Source organism: Colobus angolensis, unplaced genomic scaffold, assembly GCF_000951035.1.
Source record: "Colobus angolensis palliatus isolate OR3802 unplaced genomic scaffold, Cang.pa_1.0 Scaffold224, whole genome shotgun sequence".
Classification (NCBI taxonomy): Eukaryota; Metazoa; Chordata; class Mammalia; order Primates; family Cercopithecidae; genus Colobus; species Colobus angolensis.
In genome coordinates, this window is record NW_012115422.1 from 809,705 (window position 1) to 827,965 (window position 18,261).

At 35.8% G+C, this 18,261-nt stretch overlaps 1 protein-coding gene and 1 pseudogene across 4 annotated transcripts in view; both read right to left on the reverse strand.

The window, feature by feature from the left end:
• Positions 1 to 4,057: 4,057 nt before the first annotated feature.
• OLA1 (Obg-like ATPase 1) overlaps positions 4,058 to 18,261 on the reverse strand; it is a 151,460-nt gene continuing 137,256 nt past the window's right edge. Inside the window, exons 6-9 of one of the 3 annotated variants that reach the window (XM_011943973.1) lie at positions 10,862 to 10,939; positions 10,089 to 10,185; positions 7,905 to 8,027; positions 4,058 to 4,582 (exon numbers count right to left, since the gene is read on the reverse strand). In XM_011943973.1, the coding sequence (XP_011799363.1) occupies positions 4,481 to 4,582; positions 7,905 to 8,027; positions 10,089 to 10,185; positions 10,862 to 10,939 (400 nt within the window). In that variant the 3' untranslated portion in view covers positions 4,058 to 4,480. Of the gene's footprint in view, positions 4,583 to 7,785; positions 8,028 to 10,088; positions 10,186 to 10,861; positions 11,003 to 18,261 lie in introns of those variants that run through there. The other 2 variants (XM_011943974.1, XM_011943972.1) reach the window with 2 other exon arrangements.
• LOC105513143 lies at positions 16,468 to 16,860 on the reverse strand (annotated as a pseudogene). Its single transcript, XR_001001950.1, has one exon. The product of XR_001001950.1 is annotated as a small nuclear ribonucleoprotein G pseudogene (transcript).

Below are 18,261 nucleotides of genomic sequence, written 5' to 3' on the forward strand. Positions count from 1 at the left end.
GAAGATGTGACCTATTCCTTGTACCCTATGGCAACTGAAATGCGTTATCTCACCAGAAAAAAAAAAAAAAAAAAGAGCAATTTATAAGACCAGAGTAAGAAGAGTCAAAGAATAGGACATCTCACTGTTTGTCCATCTTTCCCAGGTTCTGTGGAAACAGAATGAGCTGATTCACGGATGAGAGCTTCAAACGCAGGCCACATACACAGATGCCTTATGAAGGCTGCTTCCTACTTAGTTGCTTGCCTAAGTGTGAAAGCAACTCTATAATCCATAGTAAGAAAGCAGATACAGAAATGTTCCCCTGGAATGGCATCGAATAAACCATTCTCTGACACAAGCAGCATACATTTAGAATGAAAGGAAGAGATGGATTGGAGAATCCCAACTGATATGACTGAGTTCCTTTCCTTTTTATTTTTTGTAGAGACAGGGTATTGCTATGTTGCCCAGGTTGGTCTCAAACTACTGGGCCTGCCTGGGCCTCCCAAAGTGCTGGGATTACAGGCATGAGGTAATGTGCCTGGCCAGTTCCTCTCAGGTTTCATTAAGAAGTCTGTTGGTCATTCTAGAGCTGGTGAAAGTCTGTGATGCTGAATAGGCAAATCGTTATCTCCTATTCTCATGTTTCTTTAGAAGAAATACCCATCGTTAAGTATTTGTGCTCATCTTTCCATTGTGACCTTACAGAGAAATAATAATAAACTGACTTGTTGATTAAGCAGACAGAAGTATTCTCAATCGGGGACATCCATTTAGAGAGATCCTGGAAGTGATTTCCTAAAGAACATTTATGTTGCTGTCTTCTAATTTTACAAAGCGACATTCTATAGTTTTGCCTCTTGAGTAGACACAAGCAGCAAGCACCTCAAACAAATTAAAAAATTGCTAACATTTATTGAGCACTTACTAGGTACTAAGCAGCTTCAGCATTTTCCATGTATACGCAATGTTCCATGTATTCCATGTTAACTTAATCCTCACAAAAACCCCATGAGGGTGGTACTATTATCCTCATTTTACAGGTGAGGAAACAGATTCTGAGTGGGTAAGTAGCTTGTATAACTAAGGTCATACAACTAGGAAGCAGTACAGTCAGGTACAGATCCTGGCCTCCTGACTCCTGAGGATGGATGGGCCTTAATTAGCATCTGTTACCGATATATCAGGAACATCTGCTGTAAATGAAGAACTTGCCATTCTAATTTATAAATTAGGCTCTTAGATGTTTGGAAAGTGTTATAACACAGCATTGCTGAGCTGAAGAAAATTAGTTCCTAGACCTGCAGAGCCAAAGAGCAGATTAGATGTGTGGTTTGAGAACTCTGTGAAGTGCTTGCTGCCTGGGTGGTCATGTGAGTCCCTTCTTTTTTAAACTTCCTAATTGCAACACAAGGCTTTTCACTGAAGTACTGATTTACAAGTGGTTTGGGATATTCATAGACCATGAAGGTGATGCAAGAATGGTCAGTTTTTGTAAGGGGCCCAAAGCCAGTTAGGAGACAAAAAGTCACTCAAAAGTCAAACCTAGCTCTTTTATTTTATCACCATAGTGTATTTTACAAACTTTAAGTAAGTTGAAATGAATTTTCCCAGCTAAAGTAGTTTGCCATTAGAAACAACCAACATCTCTCAAGTCTCTTGTAAAATAAAAAGAGCATCAAGTAAATTTAAGTAGACTCATCAGAATAGAAGAGGCAGGAGGAGGAGATATGGTCTCTGACTCTCTGAATGAAAGGAGACGGGGTTGTTCCAAAGGAGCTTTGGGAATATTACACACAGACAACTAGAGACAAACATCAAACTGGAATTCTAATATAGGAATATTGATGAATCATGAGTAAGGGGGCTTATTCCACCAATGAAACTGGCAAGTTGTAAGTGAACAGAGGCTTCACTCATAACTAAGTTAGCAACGAAAACTATTTGTGCTTCCTTAGGAGATCTGGTTCTGCTCTGAGCCATGCGCAAAATGCATGTTATGAAGGTAACATGATAAAACACAACTAAGTGCTATCACAAAGTTTCTTGAAGCTTTGGGCACAAGCCTTCTCAGGTCTCTCTCTCTCTCTCTTTGGAGACAGGGTTTCACTCTGTTGCCCAGGCTGGAGTGCAGTGGCATGATCATGGCTCACAGTAGCCTCTACCTCCAAGGCTCAAGCGACTGATCAATCCTCCCATCTCAGCCTCCTAAGTAGCTGGGACTACAGGTGCCATGATGCCCAGCTAATTTTTTTTTTTTTTTTTTGTAGAGATGATGTTTCATGATGTTGGCACAGGTTGGTCTCAAACTCCTGTGCTCAAGTGATCTTCCCACCTTGGCCTCCCAAAGTGTTGGGATCACAGGTGTGAGCCACCATGCCTGGCCTCAAATCTCTTTTAACCATAAATTTGATTAAGATGGAGCTACAGATACATTATATAACGTCCTAAAATACATGAACTATATCAATATTAAAGGAGGGAAAACGTTTAGATATAGGCATATATGTGATTACATGTAACAGTTCTTCTTGGAATTCTCAACTTTCGGAGAAAATGAAATTTTGTATATGTACATACAATGCTGCAGAAGTTCTAACCAAACTAAACATTTTTTCATTTATTTTCAGCCCCTAATGAATGCAGTTACCTCAAAACTAACTTCTTTCTCTTATTAATGGTTCTGTTGTGCAATGTGCAATTATCACATTAGAAGCTAGACAAAGTACAATTACATGATCCTAACGTCTTTTTACTGATTTCAAACTTCTTTAAGAAGTCTATGCAATTTACTTTGGAGAAGACCCAAAAGCAAGACATTTGATTCTTTCTTATACTGCTGAAATCCCTAACAATCCACTAATCTACACATCACTCCAATACAGAAATAGATATAACAAGGATTTTTCACAGCAAACTTGGGTCAGCTACACCTGTAGCCTAGTTTTGTTTTACTTAGTTCTTTTTAAAAACCCTTCATTAGCTTTATTCTTATTTCTCTGCTGTAATTTACTCATTTTTATGTTAGCAAAAGAAGATCACTGTTTGATACTAAAAAAATACTCACTGGAGAGCTTCTGAATTATATTCACCACTCAACCTCATCCTCTTTATCCTTTCCTACGTATAGCCATATCGCCTTTAAAAATCACCCCTTTTCTTGCCTCTTGTGCTACATTTGGTAACTTTCCATTTTATGTTTATGTGTGTTTTAATACTTCTGCATCTTTAAAGTCCCAAAGCGACACAGTAGAGGCAAAGGCTGGCTGGGTATGAATCTACATTCCATGGAAATGGTCCTGTGGTCACAGAAGAGGACAAAAGGGCAGAGGATGAGGACAAGGAAGGGAGGTCTCACAGGAATGGAACCATGGGAGAGAAAGGGAGGTTCAGGGCCGGGAGAGCTTTAAGGCCATCATCACATGAGAAGGCTAAGTGGCAAAGGGTCTCCAAATTACCAGTTTGTTCTAGCCTTTCTTTTGGACTTTTCTGCTACAATGTTAAGAAGTGCTTAACTTACCCATACTACCACTTCAACTGCTCTCAAATATCTGAAGAGTAAGAATGAAAGAATTTTTAAAATTTACAAAGTCTGATCTTAGTATTTCAAAATCAGCAAAATACACATTGCTGAATTGAAGTAAAACATAACCTACCAGACATCAATGGGTCCATTTTTACAATTTAATAATTTCAAAGGGAAGATTGAAAGTGAACCTCTTTTCAATATGGTCAGAACAACAATAACAAACAAAATTCTTTAATTTTTGAAACAGAATTTTCTTCTTTGTGGTCAGATTCACCTATTTCATATCCCTCATAATATCATTGCTATCATCTTTCAATAAATGTTGATCTATAAATTAATTAACTTTTTTGAGACAAATCCCTGGTATACTATTCTTCTGATTCCCATGAAAGACTCACTTTTAAGACACAATTGCAGCTGCCCCACACTGCCAGTTACTGTGTCATACATACGCCTTAAAATTCCGTAATCAGCAACCACCAGGTGCCGTATCACATTCAGCACACCACAGTCAGTCAATACAGACATCCCCAAACACACCAAGGCTGGTTTTGTCAAATGTTTTATTGAGTGTAGACATCTGGAGTACTGTAAAACATGCATTATCTGTAGATTCAAAAAGGAGCAAGCCACATTGTCCTCACTGTCAAATGTGTCAGGCTTGGCATACAGGATGGAGATTAATGAAGTATCATGAGAGTAATATGGTTCCTGAAAAGCTTCTACAATTTGGAGTAGGGTCTTAATCACGTGAAAAGCAAAGCTGTTCACATTTAGTGAACTTGCATTTCATTGGGGGGTGGGGGGGGTACACAGTATTTTAAATTTAAAACAAATAAAAATAATTTATTTGTTGAAGATTCCCATCTCCCCAACTTTTATTTGTCCCATCGGTTTTCAGAAACTTTAATTTTAAAAAACTCAGATGCCTTTTGGAAGTTGTATGTTTATCTGAGCAATAACTAAATTTTATTTCTTCTTCGGTTGTTGAGGTGTGTTAAATTTGAAGAAGATAATATCTCCATCTTCAACAATATAATTTCTGCCTTGTTGTCTGTACTTTCCAGCAGCCTGCAAACAGAAAATATAGAGGAAATGGGTTGTTATTTTACAACTAAATACACAGGGTAAATGGTGGCAGCAGATATAAAAAGTATCATACTACTTGGGTGATATAAAAAAAGAAAAAATGAAATATAGGAAGGCATACAAGTTCAAAACTAGACTTGGAGAGAAGCAAAGTATTCTTGATTTGGGCAGAACTAGATTTTCCATATATACATAATCATAATGTATTCTCCACTAAACTGTTGGTACATAAATGTAATTATACCAATATCATTAAGTTTCATTACATGCTGTTTATGGTACATTTCTGATGTGTCTGCAAACATCCAGCAAGTCACTGTAACAAAACAGACCAGGCAGAAAGAAAAAGACTATATAACTAGTTAAAAGCTGCTTTATTTGCTTAAAGAAATCCTTTGGTGAGACTGGTGATGCCAAAAATATAGTTGGTATAAGGAAAATTATGATCAGTTATTGTGTAAGATTCTGAACTGTTTCCTTGTAGTTTTTAAAATTTAGTCTTGACAATGTCTATACATAGAAGTATGTACTAGAATTCATCATATGGTTTCCTGACTAATGGCCCTAGTTACAAGGAGACTCTAACAGGTTGCAGTTGCAAAGACAGATATTTCTTCCACTTGTAAATTAGTCGGCAAAGCAACTGATTCCACCTGCTGGTATGCAGATCCAGACATGCAATCTGCTGGTAATTTTAATAGAAGCAAGCAGCAGTTCCAGAAAACCAGGTTTAGTCCATGGCATGAACTTGACTTCACCCTAAGTACAACAGGCTCTGCAGCACCCACACTTAACACTGCACACAGCTGACATGGTCCCACATGATCCCACCATCGACTCCTCAACAATAAGGACTTGAGGATCTTTTGGAGGAAATTCTCAAAAGTATTTCCCTGCTGTTAGAATGTATTGAGAAGAAACCTTTGCCCAACAGGATTAGTGCTTCTCTTTGCAGATATTGATAAGAATGTTCAAAGCCAAGTGAAATTATACTAATCTGTAACAAAAACACTAATAAAGATCATACATCTGAGGGTAAAATCAACAAACCAGATTGCAGAGCCCTAGTAAGCATATTTTCAATTATCTAGACCACGTATAAAACTGTCCTGATTTTAAAAGAATATAAATATATGAAGAATATATAAAACTTATTTCTAAAAAGCCAATGTAATGTACTCTACCATTCTAAAATGCATATGTATACACACACACACACACACACATATACACACATATATAAACACATATATTCATATTTTTATAAAGACATGCAATGTATTGAAGGCCATGAGCTACTTATTTCTAGAATCTATAGCCCACTGTTATAAAACTATATAGACAATATAAATCAAGTACATATTGACATGATATATTAATGTAACTTTATGTACTTTGTTACCACTCAAGTTTACTATTAATTAAAAGTGACAGTGTTCCTTTAAATTCTCTAGAGACCATTTAATCCATTTCCACTGCTATCAGAAACACTGGTTGAAAAAAAAATCAATACCCATTTGTGAATCTTGAGTATGTATTAAACAAGACACGTCTAACCAGTTCATTTGCACTTGAAAGCAGCCATCTGTAGAAGCCAGCTTTGCCTAAGCAGATATGATTGCTAATAATGTGATATCCCTGTAGACTACAAAGCCCACACAGAGCTATTCAGTATATAGTTCACAGCATTGGCATTAAATTAGTTATGCTGCACTGGTGTTAGAAATATATATACATACATACACATATACACAATCTTGCCCTCAAATCTAAAACCTACTTGATAATCTGAAAGTAAACATTTATTGAATAAAGGAGCATAGAGCAACTCATAAATGCTTCATTTTACTTGGACTTCAAATTTTGAAATATTAGTTTTGGAGGTTAAAACAACGTAAAATATTTAATGGTATCCTAGGTGAAAATGTCAGAGTCAACCCTTTCTAATTTATAGTATAAAAACTGCCAGTTAGTGGTAAATAGTCTTATAAGCAGGAAACACTATTTATTGGATATTATAAAGTTTCTCTCAATTGTTAAAGGAAATACTTACATAGATCTACTAAGGATTGGTAAACAGGCTTACCATTTCAAGAGTATAAAAAAACAAGCATCTGATCTCTGAATTCTAGTAATAGAAAACATCCTCATTTTTATCTTCCTTATGAAAAACAGATATGCCAACATGATGTAGCATGTTGACAAATAATCTGAGATTTTTGTTCAAGTCTAATTAGTATTCCTGACAAAGTTCCATCTCAGTATTTGCATACCTACCTATATCTATACAGATGCCGCCACTGAAAAATTAACAACCGTGTTTACTTGTAAACTGTTACTCCTTCCACTCTTTTAAAAAAAACAGAATGGTTCTCATTCAACACTGAACCAAGTATACCAAGAATTTCCCCTCCTCTTCCTGGTGTTCCAACAGTTCTATTAAAGTCCTGCCGTTCAGTATGACCTTTCCAATGATACCAATGAAAATAAACTAAACCTGAAATAAACTTTTTTGTATTCCTTTCAACTTATGAAATAGTAAACACAAGGATCTTCTTTAAATTCTATAACATTTTCTATGGTAGTCTTCAAATATTAAATTAAAGAACTGTCCTACCACGTCAGTTTAATCAGCTAATCTATCTATATTAGAAATTGCTAGATTTCTCTAAGTAACATCTAATAAATCAAACAAAATTAATTTTGCAACAGAATTTACATTTAAAAAATCATCTACTACTCATGTATAAAACTGCTTCACTATTAGTGTCTGCAAACCAAATTATCCTTATTAGCTAAAATAAAGCACAATTTTGGACCTGCCCTCTAGTGTTGAGAAAGCAAATCAAATCCCCAAGTATCTTTAGACAACAAACAAGTAAAACCAGGAAAGTTTTAGAAAGAACAGCTTTTACTTAACTAAGTTTCTATTTCTATTCTTGAAATAATCATAAGCATATATATTATACTTCAGATATTCAAATGTAATAAGTATAATTTTTCATTGGCCATGAGTGAACAAATTCTTTGAAATTATTTACAATTACTTAAATCTAATCTATTTTTTTCAATTATAGAAAAAAACTCCGCAAAAGTACTGACAATTCACACATTTTTAAAATGATCTAAAAGTATGTAAACATCTATAGCTCTTAAGTCAGTTGATAGTAACACTAACACTGATCATCTTATTACATTATTTTAGACTACACTCAGTTTAAAAGATAATTATCATTCATTTTTATCATGAATAACCACATCAATGGAAACATTGTGATATACAAAAATAAAAATAATTCTTTACCTTGACTGCATTTTCAGAACCTTCCTCTTTAAAATCTTCGTATTTCATTACTTCAGCCATAATGAATCCCTTTTCAAAATCTGTGTGAATCTTTCCTGCAGCCTGAGGAGCCTTAGTCCCTTTCTTTGAAAAGAAAGACCAGAGAAAACTAATTGCATTTAAGATAATTGATTGTAAGCACAGAGTTTCTTTTCTCTGATCAGCAGTTGGGCTCAACTAGAACTTAGTTGAATATCTGTTAAGATGTCAGGTATACAATTAGTACATTTTCAACACTGGGTAGTATCTATGTAGCAGATTTAGCACAGATAGATCAGTAGATATTAAAGAAGCGTAGCTTTGTTTTTCCTAACAGTCATCCACTGTTTTATTGATTTAGAAGCAGTGGTCTGGTTTTGGTGTAGGTTTCATTTCGATTTTCTATTCTTCACAGTGGAAAAAAATAGATTTTTTAGTAACTTTCAAGCTGAATTATCAAAGGTTTTAAAAAGATAAAAAGCTCTCAAAATTTCAGCTCATCTAAAGAACATATAAAAATCAATATACAAAGGGGCATTTTAAAGGCATTTCCAACAAATCATGTTGGAAATCTACATTCAGCAAATAATTGTGAAACTCTCAAAAAATTTCGATAATAAAATCTTTGAACATTTTGCATAATATTCCCTGCCTCTAACCATCATGAAGGAAATTCAAGTTGATATAGGAAGAGAAATGTCTTATAATTACCCCATATGTTATATTACAAGGATATATATTCCACACACACATAACCATGGAAAGAAATTTGAGAAATAACGGTGACCTAAAGGCTGCTTAATAAAGCATGTTAAAGTGATAAGGAGTCTGACACTAGAAAGCACAGTTTTTACAATAAAAGATGTATTGGGTTAATATGGCTACTCACTGATGCTTACCTGACTAAATATCTTAGCACATTAAATCATGGATACTTACAATCAGTCTTAAGATAAACCAGCTTTTACGTTTTCAAGCCCAGAACATGCTGTCTTTGCTACCTCCACATACTTGAGTTAGAAAGTTTTAAGGCTTTAAAATACATCTTTAAAATATATAGTAAAAATAAATCCTGGCAATTTGTTTACCAACTTGGATTTGCTTTGACATTATTTTTTAAATCTATATAAAAGGACCTTGGTTAGAAGTCAATCAAACATTTTTTTACAAAGGGGAGAGGAGATAAAAGAAAAGCAAATCTCACATTCACACAAGGCATTTAACATTATGTTGAACTGCCTCCATGTTTCTATCCATATTAAATCAAAATACATGTAACAATAAATTACAGTAGTCACTGAAAACAGGAATCAGAGCACCACTAAAATTTATTGTGTAGCATATATTTAAAAAGCATAATAAAAGACTGAATAAGACACTATTTCTAAAAGTTCTGGTATTATTTTTATATTCTGTAACATACTATTTAGGATTACATACATTTCAAAATATTTTTCAATAGTAACTACTATGTTACAATATATTTAAATTTAAAAGCAAACCATTACAGTTCAGTTTCTATTGTCCTCTGGGAATAAATTAGTCATTCTCTCTGGTCGTATTCAGTATACATCAATTTTTAAAATACATATCACATTTTTAAAGAAGTAAGACTGAACATATAACACTAAAAATAAACATTACTTCTATGAATTTAAAAAGGCATGAATTATTACACATTGAGTTTAGCTTTTTGAGCCCAACTGTGTATCTATGAAGAGCATAATGATGTCATATTGCTTTTATTGCTGAAAATGTAATCCGAGCAAAGCAAAGGAGGAAAGAACCACCCGCAACCCAAACAAACTTAGTGAGTACAAAATGAAAAGCAACATCAATTTCACTGCAGACAAACCCAGTCACACAGATTAAGCAAGCACAATACTGGTGCGTCTTATCTCTGACCACAGGAGGAGGGTAGACAGATTCTACAGGATGAAGAAATTCAGACTATGTAATAGGCAGAATCAATTGTTACCTGCCTCAATCAATGCCGCTCCACTTTCACTGTTCAGCAGCTCACAAATAATTAAAGTTATCCTGGACAAAAACCTCATCTGTAATGACTAGCTAACCGCCACCATGACAAACTTCAAAGTCAGTGATATCAATCTGAATTCAATAGTGTGGAACTGGATATAGCTGATGAATAAGTATGAATCTTACCCTGATGGTCCATGCACGCACTTCATCTGGGCCTGCAGTGAAAAAGTATTCTAGTTGGAGTGCTGCAAACCCAGCCTTAATGATCTTTGGCAAAGCACTGAAATCAAATGAAACAAATTCACCCAACACATAAGTTGATTGTGCCAGAAATTGGTATAGAGCTAAAATTACTCATTTCAAGCAGAAAATGTTAAAGATATTAGTAAATGACCACTCATCTTACATAATACACTTGAAGGGGTCAGAAAGCAAGTAACTATTTTTAAAAACCTGTCTTCTAAAATTGATTTTAATTGTCTTAGCCTGAAGATATTATTTTGAATTGTCTATTATTTAAAAAAAGAAAAATTATGACAATTTTCATCCAAAATTAATTATTTCCAGGACCGGGGTCACAAAAGCAAAATTATTTCATTGAAATCTGATATTTAAACAATATATTACTGTTACTCAGAAAAAATCACGGCAACTGATTCACCCTTTCCCCTCCCCCACTGAACATGACGAAAGAGTTTTGGCGATCATTCCTTCTCAAAAATATACATAACTAATACCTATGTTATAATTAAAACACTGTACGGAGATGACAGATGACAGTTAAAAACTTAATTTAAAATAAATCTTTTCACTCTGTCTCATGGTAAAGAAAGGAGAAGATTCCCTCTTTATAATGGTAATTACTCTGTCATTTATTATTCTATCAGCGCAAGCAATTAAATTACTGCAAGGAAATAGTTGATAATAAAGTGTAGGGAAAATGAATGCTAATTAACCTTTGTGTCATGTTCGCTTCCAGATACTTCTGTCTCTCCTCAGCACTCAATTCTTGCAACTTGAGTTCCAAGGCCCCACTAAAAGGAATGACCAAGGCACCTGGGTCATACTTGTCCACCCACTCTTTAATTTTTATCAACCTGTAGACAAAAAAGGGCACAACATTATCTTGTAGTGCATGCATGACTGTACCACATTCATTATTATCAAGTAGCACATACATATTCATAAGAATTGCACGGTTTTATGATGCCATCTTTTTGTGTATAGCTTTCCAAGGTCAAGGCATTAACAGGCAGCAACTGCTTCAGGTATACGCCATAATATTTTACTGTAACCTAGTTTTACTTTAGCACATTATCTATGGGAACTATTATACAAATATTTAAAAACTTTTTTTAGTTACACTAAAATTGTTCAGCATTAACACCTGTACCCTTGAATAAAGCTTCCATTTTATAATTTTTTGTTTTCCTTACTTTACAAAGTAAATTTTTAAAAAGAGGAGACATAAAGTTCTGTTTGTACAGGAATCATACCTAAAAATACCAGCTAATTCTGAAGAGCCCTTCACAAATAAATAATTTGTTCCACCCAGATATCTATATGCCTGGTTTAGTTCCTTCATGGACTAACAGAACTCACAGTGGTCACTGGTTTTGAGGAAGATTTTTGCTAGCCAAAACAAGCACGTGCAGAAATACAGATTTACAAATATAGTTGATCATGTACGCAGCTCTTATGAACCTGACTTTTGTGAGAACAAGAATAATAGAACTGCAGAGGAAAGAACTTCCTTTAATCACAAAGGATTTGGAAAGCCAGATCAGTTAGGAAACTGATCCTAGTGGTTACCTGAAAAGACATTATTGAGTCATTTTTTTTTTTCCTTCCAAAGCATGGAGTATTTGGCAAAGTAGTAATTAGAACATAAATGAAATAAGTGTAGGGAATATATTAATTAGGTTCAGAGTCTCACACTTTCCTAGCTTTTTATTACTGGGCAGGTTACTGAACGTTTTTAAGCCTCAGTTTCCTCACTTGTAAAAACAGAGATAATAATAGTACATATTCTATTGTAAGGAACCTAGAAAAGCCTGCAAATAGTAAAAAATTAACAGTACTTACTATTATTAATTTTCCTTCTCAGATAATCATAGCATACATTCCTATGAATTTGGAACTGAGTTTAGTGTAAGACTACACATTCCATTAAAATGTTTATAAAAATATGCTATAGTCTTACATAATTCTACTAGCCTGCTATATTTAGACGAAGGTTTTAATAGTTATTATGGCAAAATGCGGTGGCAGAAGTCCTTTAAGTAATTAATGTAAATGCCACTTTAGGGGAAAAGAAAAACAAGAAGTAAATCACAAATCCATCTATGGCAGGGGAGCAGAGTTCTTAGAAAATTAAGACTATAGCCCATTGAGCAGGATTTAGGATGGGAAAAAGGAATGAAAAACAATCACACAAGAGTTTGTATATGTTTGTTATACAAAGGCAACTACTTATTTAATATGTTATTTGTGGTTTTGAATCTTCATAATAGTATTTTTTCTTTTGTTCATATCCTAAAAAATGGACCAAGCCCTACAATTCATTTTGAAAAAAAGTACGTTGCCTTTAAAATAAAATTCAAACTAGATGTTTTCTTATCCAAAATTATGAAGGACAGGTTAAAAAAAGGAGGGGGGATTGAAATTGGTGCTTCTGTCTCTGATAATATTATGGTATTCTAAGTTACTTCACAGACTTACACTATTCCAACAAAAGTCTATATTCAAATGTTATCATCAATGGTTTAGTAACATACTTTTATTATACAAGTTAAAATCAAATATGTAATTTTAAAAAAGCAGATCACATACCAAATAGATTCAATGAAAGTGAAATAAAACAAGCCCATGTAAAAGGATAATATAAAAATATCATACACACTTTATTTCATAAATATGGTCAACAGAACTAATAAAACTAGAACTGTTATGAAACAACAAGATAAGAAATAATTACTTTAGCTAACACATCAATTCAGAATAACAATAGTCCTACCCTGTCATTTTAGCAGCCTTTCCTGCAGAGTTCTCAGAGGGATTATTTGCATTCCTCAGGTGTTCTATTGTACAATTCAAATGAATAAAGACTTACAAATCATTCCTCTACCGCCAATGTGAGACTTTGATCTGGTGAATACACTATTGTACCTTAACTATAATTGGCAAAAAACCTGACAGTGTAGAGCATCACAAGCTTAATAACAAAGGAGAATATCTCAAAGTGTTGACAGATGATCTTCATAATGCAGAAGCAGAGCTGGTACATTTTAGCAGTAAATGAGCACTGAGGTCTAAAGGTCTCTAAAGTGACTGACATCAGACCTGCTATAGCCTCACTAAAAGAAAAAGGTACCGTAGCACTCTCCCGTAAAGTGAGTTAGGCTCTTTGCCTGCCAGCTTCACTTTTGTGACTTTCACTGTCATAGAAAACACAGGGAAGATGAAAAGTGAGTGAGGTTCTTTGGCTGTCTGCTTTACTTTTGTGACTTTTACTATCAAACAAAAGTGGGAAATGTCCCAAAGTGATTTTTAATTACATCTATGAAATAAACCTAGGGCAATTAACAATATTATTTGATTTCAAGATTATAGACTGAAATATATGTGGTATATCTATTAGGTCTGATGGTTACAAAAGTGTGATAATGAGGCCAAGATCACAAGTCTGAACCCCATGGGGACCAGTTACCTTTTGCAGAAAAATGTCTATTCTCTTGCTACAAACCATACCCCAAACTATAGCTAGTCATCTCAAAAATGTGTGCTATTGGCACATGAGGGATATAGAAAATTAAAGTTGAGCTCAGTACCACTACTAAAAAAAAATTCCAAGCCATTCTGTCGAAGTGCCTGAATAATAATCTCTATGTACAAATGTTAGCAAATGTGAAAGTCATCCAATTGCTAGTGATCAAAATAATAATGATGATGATATTGTCAAAGAATATCAAATTATATGGCAGGTAGCAGGACAAGGAACAGTAAAGACAGCAGACTCCTAAATAGTTAAACTGTAAAGCCTTACATAAACTTCATTTTGCAAATCTGACTGAGCAGATTACTGCAAAGGGATCCATCCTTCCCCATAAGCAGCAAAAGCCACATTTGATTTCCTCAAAGTCTTAGGAGTAACAAATGGAAAGTGGAAATGCCATTAGTTGTATTTTTCTCCCCAGTAGTGATTCCACAGCAAGGGGACAAAGAAGGGACAACCAGTTTTAAGACAAAAAGGATGACACTTTGAGATACACTGGCAGGTTGTAGTCTACAGCAGGAGTCCTCAACCCCTGGACTATGGACTGGTACCAGTCTGTGGCCTCTTAGGAATCAGGCTGCACAGCAGGAGGTGAATGGGGACCGAGCATTACCACTTGAGCCCCACCTCCTGTCAGATCAGCGACAGCATTAGATTCTCATAGGAGCCCAAACCCTATTGTGAATCGCACATGCGAGGGATCTAGGTTGTGTGCTCCTTACGAGAATCTAATGCCTGATGATCTGAGGTGGAACAGTTTCATCCCGTAACCACCCCCCATCACCCACCCATGGAAAAATTGTCTTCCATGAAACCAGTCCCTGGTGCCAACAAGGTCAGGGACCACCGGTCTATAGATTCTTCAGCAGAATGAGACCATTAGTATTAATATCAAATTTCCAGAAGATCATGTCTCAAATTTACTTTTAGCCTTGTAATCTGACTTTCTTGGCCAGTCTTAAAATTCCAGATCCCAAACTTTGATTTTCCCAGGGTTACTTTACATTGTTTATATTTCTTTTCCCAGATATGAATTTTATTACTAAACATTTCTTTTCCCAGATATGAATTTTATTACTAAACATTCTATTTGTTTCTTCCAAATCCACTTGCTTTAACTGGGTAATATTTTACACTTGTTTACTAAGTTCTTTGTCCCTTTCAACATTAATTTGCAAGTTCTTTTCAGACTGCTTTGACTTACAGTTTCTTGAGTATAACTCCCCTCTCAAATCCCCCTTTCCCCATTTGTCATCTGCTAACGATCTTTCAGGACAGTTGGTTCCTGCCTGTGTGCTGTATTTGTGTATGTGTGGTCATTTTGGCAGCTACAGTTATGTTCCAAGGGAGTCTGGTGGTCCCCAGGATTGAGATGTATCTGTGGGGTAGTCTTGTGGTTACTTCTTCTAGGGAGAGATCTATGGAGGGTCCTGGGATCCAGAGAAGTTTTATTCATGTTTTTAGGCTTAGTGTTTCTGCACTAGGTTATGGGTAATGCTTCTTACAGTGCAGTCTCAGTTTCTAATTTCCTGAGAATAACAGTTTCCTCCCTTGTTTGGAAGCAGTGAGGGGTATTTTTTCTAGTATCTGGTAATGGAAATGACAGCTTCTTCTGGGCTTTATGAGTGGGCCTCACTCCAGTTATCTAAAGCCTGGAAACTGTTCCTTGACTCTTATTCCTACGTGGACACTAAAGCCTCTAAACCACATACAGTAGTCCCCATTTTTCCAGTGGGGATATGTTTCAAGATCTTCAGTGGATGCCTAAACCCTCAGACAGTACCAAACCCTATATATATTATGTTTTTTCCTGAAGCTGAAAACTCTCCGCCTTTTCACTTAAAGGAAGCACTTTATGGCTTCTCTTTGGCATATCCAAATTGCCAGCATCATACACTTAATAATGCCTTTGGGGCCACTATTAAGTAAATTAAGGGACACTTGAACACGAGCACCATGATACCTTGACAGTCTGGATAACCAAGACGGCTGGCTACTAAGTGACTAACGGGGCAGGTCACACCCACAGTGTGGATATGCTAGACAAAGGTACAATTCACATTCGGGGATGGTGGTTCAGGATTTCATCAAACTACTCAGAACGGTGTGTAATTTAACACTTAGAAATTGTTTATTTTTGCCCACTTAGTATTTTCAGACTGGTTGACAGTGGGAACTAACATGACAGAAAGCAAAACTGCAGATAAGGGGGAATTGCTATATTAGCTCAGTTTTCTCTGAAGGCCATGCACTGTCAACTTCATTCTTTACTGTTACTGAGTTTCCTTATTTTTAGCACCTAGAGAGTCCTTTTCTTGCTTTCAAGTCCTATTGTATATTCTTTTTTTTTTTTTTGAGACGGAGTCTCGCTCTGTCGCTAGGCTGGAGTACAGTGGCGTGATCTTGGCTCACTGCAACCTCTGCCTCCCAGGTTCTAGTGATTCTCCTGTCCTAGCCTCCCGAGTAGCTGGGATTACAGGCGCCCACCACCACGCCCAGACAATTTTTGTGTTTTTAGTAGAGATGGGATTTCACCATGTTGGTCAAGATGGTCTCGATCTCTTGACCTCAGGTGATCCACCCACCTCGGCCTCCCAAAGTGCTGGAATTGCAGGCGTGAGCAGTGCTGAGATTGCAGGCGTGAGCCTCCGTGCTCGGCCCCTATTGTATATTCTAAAATTACCACACCATCATCAATACCAATTTTTTCTGGTTATTGTATCTGGTGTTTCTACATATTAGGAAGAAGAAGGAAGGAAGTTTCCTGTATTGGCCCAGTTCACCATCTTTTTTTTTTTTTTTTTTGACTATTACAAAAGTTTATTTAACAAAAAGTCTAATATGAAAATGTATGTGACCTAATTTTTACACCACAGTAAAACAGGCCCTATGGAGAGAGGACATGGGTTTCTCTGCTGAACAGCCATTATTTATACTCGTTCCAAGGCTTCTAGCATGATGATACTATTTCCTCGTATTACCACCATTCCAACATTGTTCTGTTGCCCACTAGTCGCCATCTCCACACATTCATCTATCACAAGGTTCATAAAGGGATCAAATCCCCGCAATATTCCTTGGACATGTCTGCCACCATTTAATTTCAATGATAACTTCTTGTCCATAAATTTTTTCAACTCAGGAGGGTGAGCTTTGCTCATGGCGTATACTCCGCGGGCTCACAGACCCCAGTTCACCATCTTAACAGGAGGCACTTCATACTACAGTTAATGTCCATTCTATAATATTCCAATACAATAGCTTTTTTTTGACCACACCCCCCCAGTAAAAAATAGATTTTACACTTTGACTCAAACATATGGCATACAGACATACTATTTTCACACGCATTATAAAGGGAACAGAGAAATCCCAATAGTGCTATTTGATATTTTGCATAAAATCCAAAACCAAATTCTTGCAACTTAAAACACAACCCTGAAATAGTTTTCTCTAGCATACGTTAATAAGAAACTTATCGTATTATTTTCCCCACCTTAGGCCTTTCTAACCTTTCAACTACGTCTAGCCGTTCAACTTCTGATGACAATTTGTGAAAATCCTTGAAAGATGGGTCATTCCAACAACAAAATCAAGTTATATTACCATTTATAGCATCTTTGTTGATATATATTAGGACGTTCTCAACTCTGTTTTTTTATATCAAAGTATACTTAAAATATTTTTTTAAAGGTACATATGGTATTATTAGACCTTTACAAACACCTTATATAATTACCTGTTTGAACTTACATCTTCACTTTAAAAATAAATCAACAGCGATATCTTGCTTCTCTAATTGAATATAACTGGTGGCAAGAACCACATCTCAATATACACAAAATGATACAACTTACACAAAAGAGGCTCCAGGACAGGTTAATTAAGTAATTTAGCATCATTCAGTCATTAAGGACTTGGCTTTTACTAAGCTAGCTCCCCTCATGTTGTCTGTGGTATGGATGTACCATTAACCCAGGGGGTTCTGTTAAACACTGATGTCATTTCTACTTTTTTCCCTTGAAGGTTTACACTCATTTCTATTACAACTGCTCAGAGTCCCAAAGCATGATTTCAAGATATCAGAGTCCTCTTTACGACTTTCCAAATATGATTACTATAAATTAATGTCAGTTTACAGTATTAACCTGTAAACCTGTTATAGCAGGTTTATAATCCGCACTAAAATCAATACCACAAACAATATACAAACTAAAATATGTCATAAATAATATTATTTCAAAGTCAAAATTCCAAAATTCTCAACTCTTCAAAATTCTTTGAATAAAATTATTATTATTATTATTTTTTTTGAGACGGAGTCTCGCTCTGTCGCCCAGGCTGGAGTGCAGTGGCCGGATCTCAGCTCACTGCAAGCTCCGCCCCCCGGGTTTACGCCATTCTCCTGCCTCAGCCTCCCAAGTAGCTGGGACTACAGGCGCCCACCACCTCGCCGGGCTAGTTTTCTTGTATTTCTTAGTAGAGACGGGGTTTCACCGTATTAGCCAGGATGGTCTCGATCTCCTGACCTCGTGATCCGCCCGTCTCGGCCTCCCAAAGTGCTGGGATTACAGGCTTGAG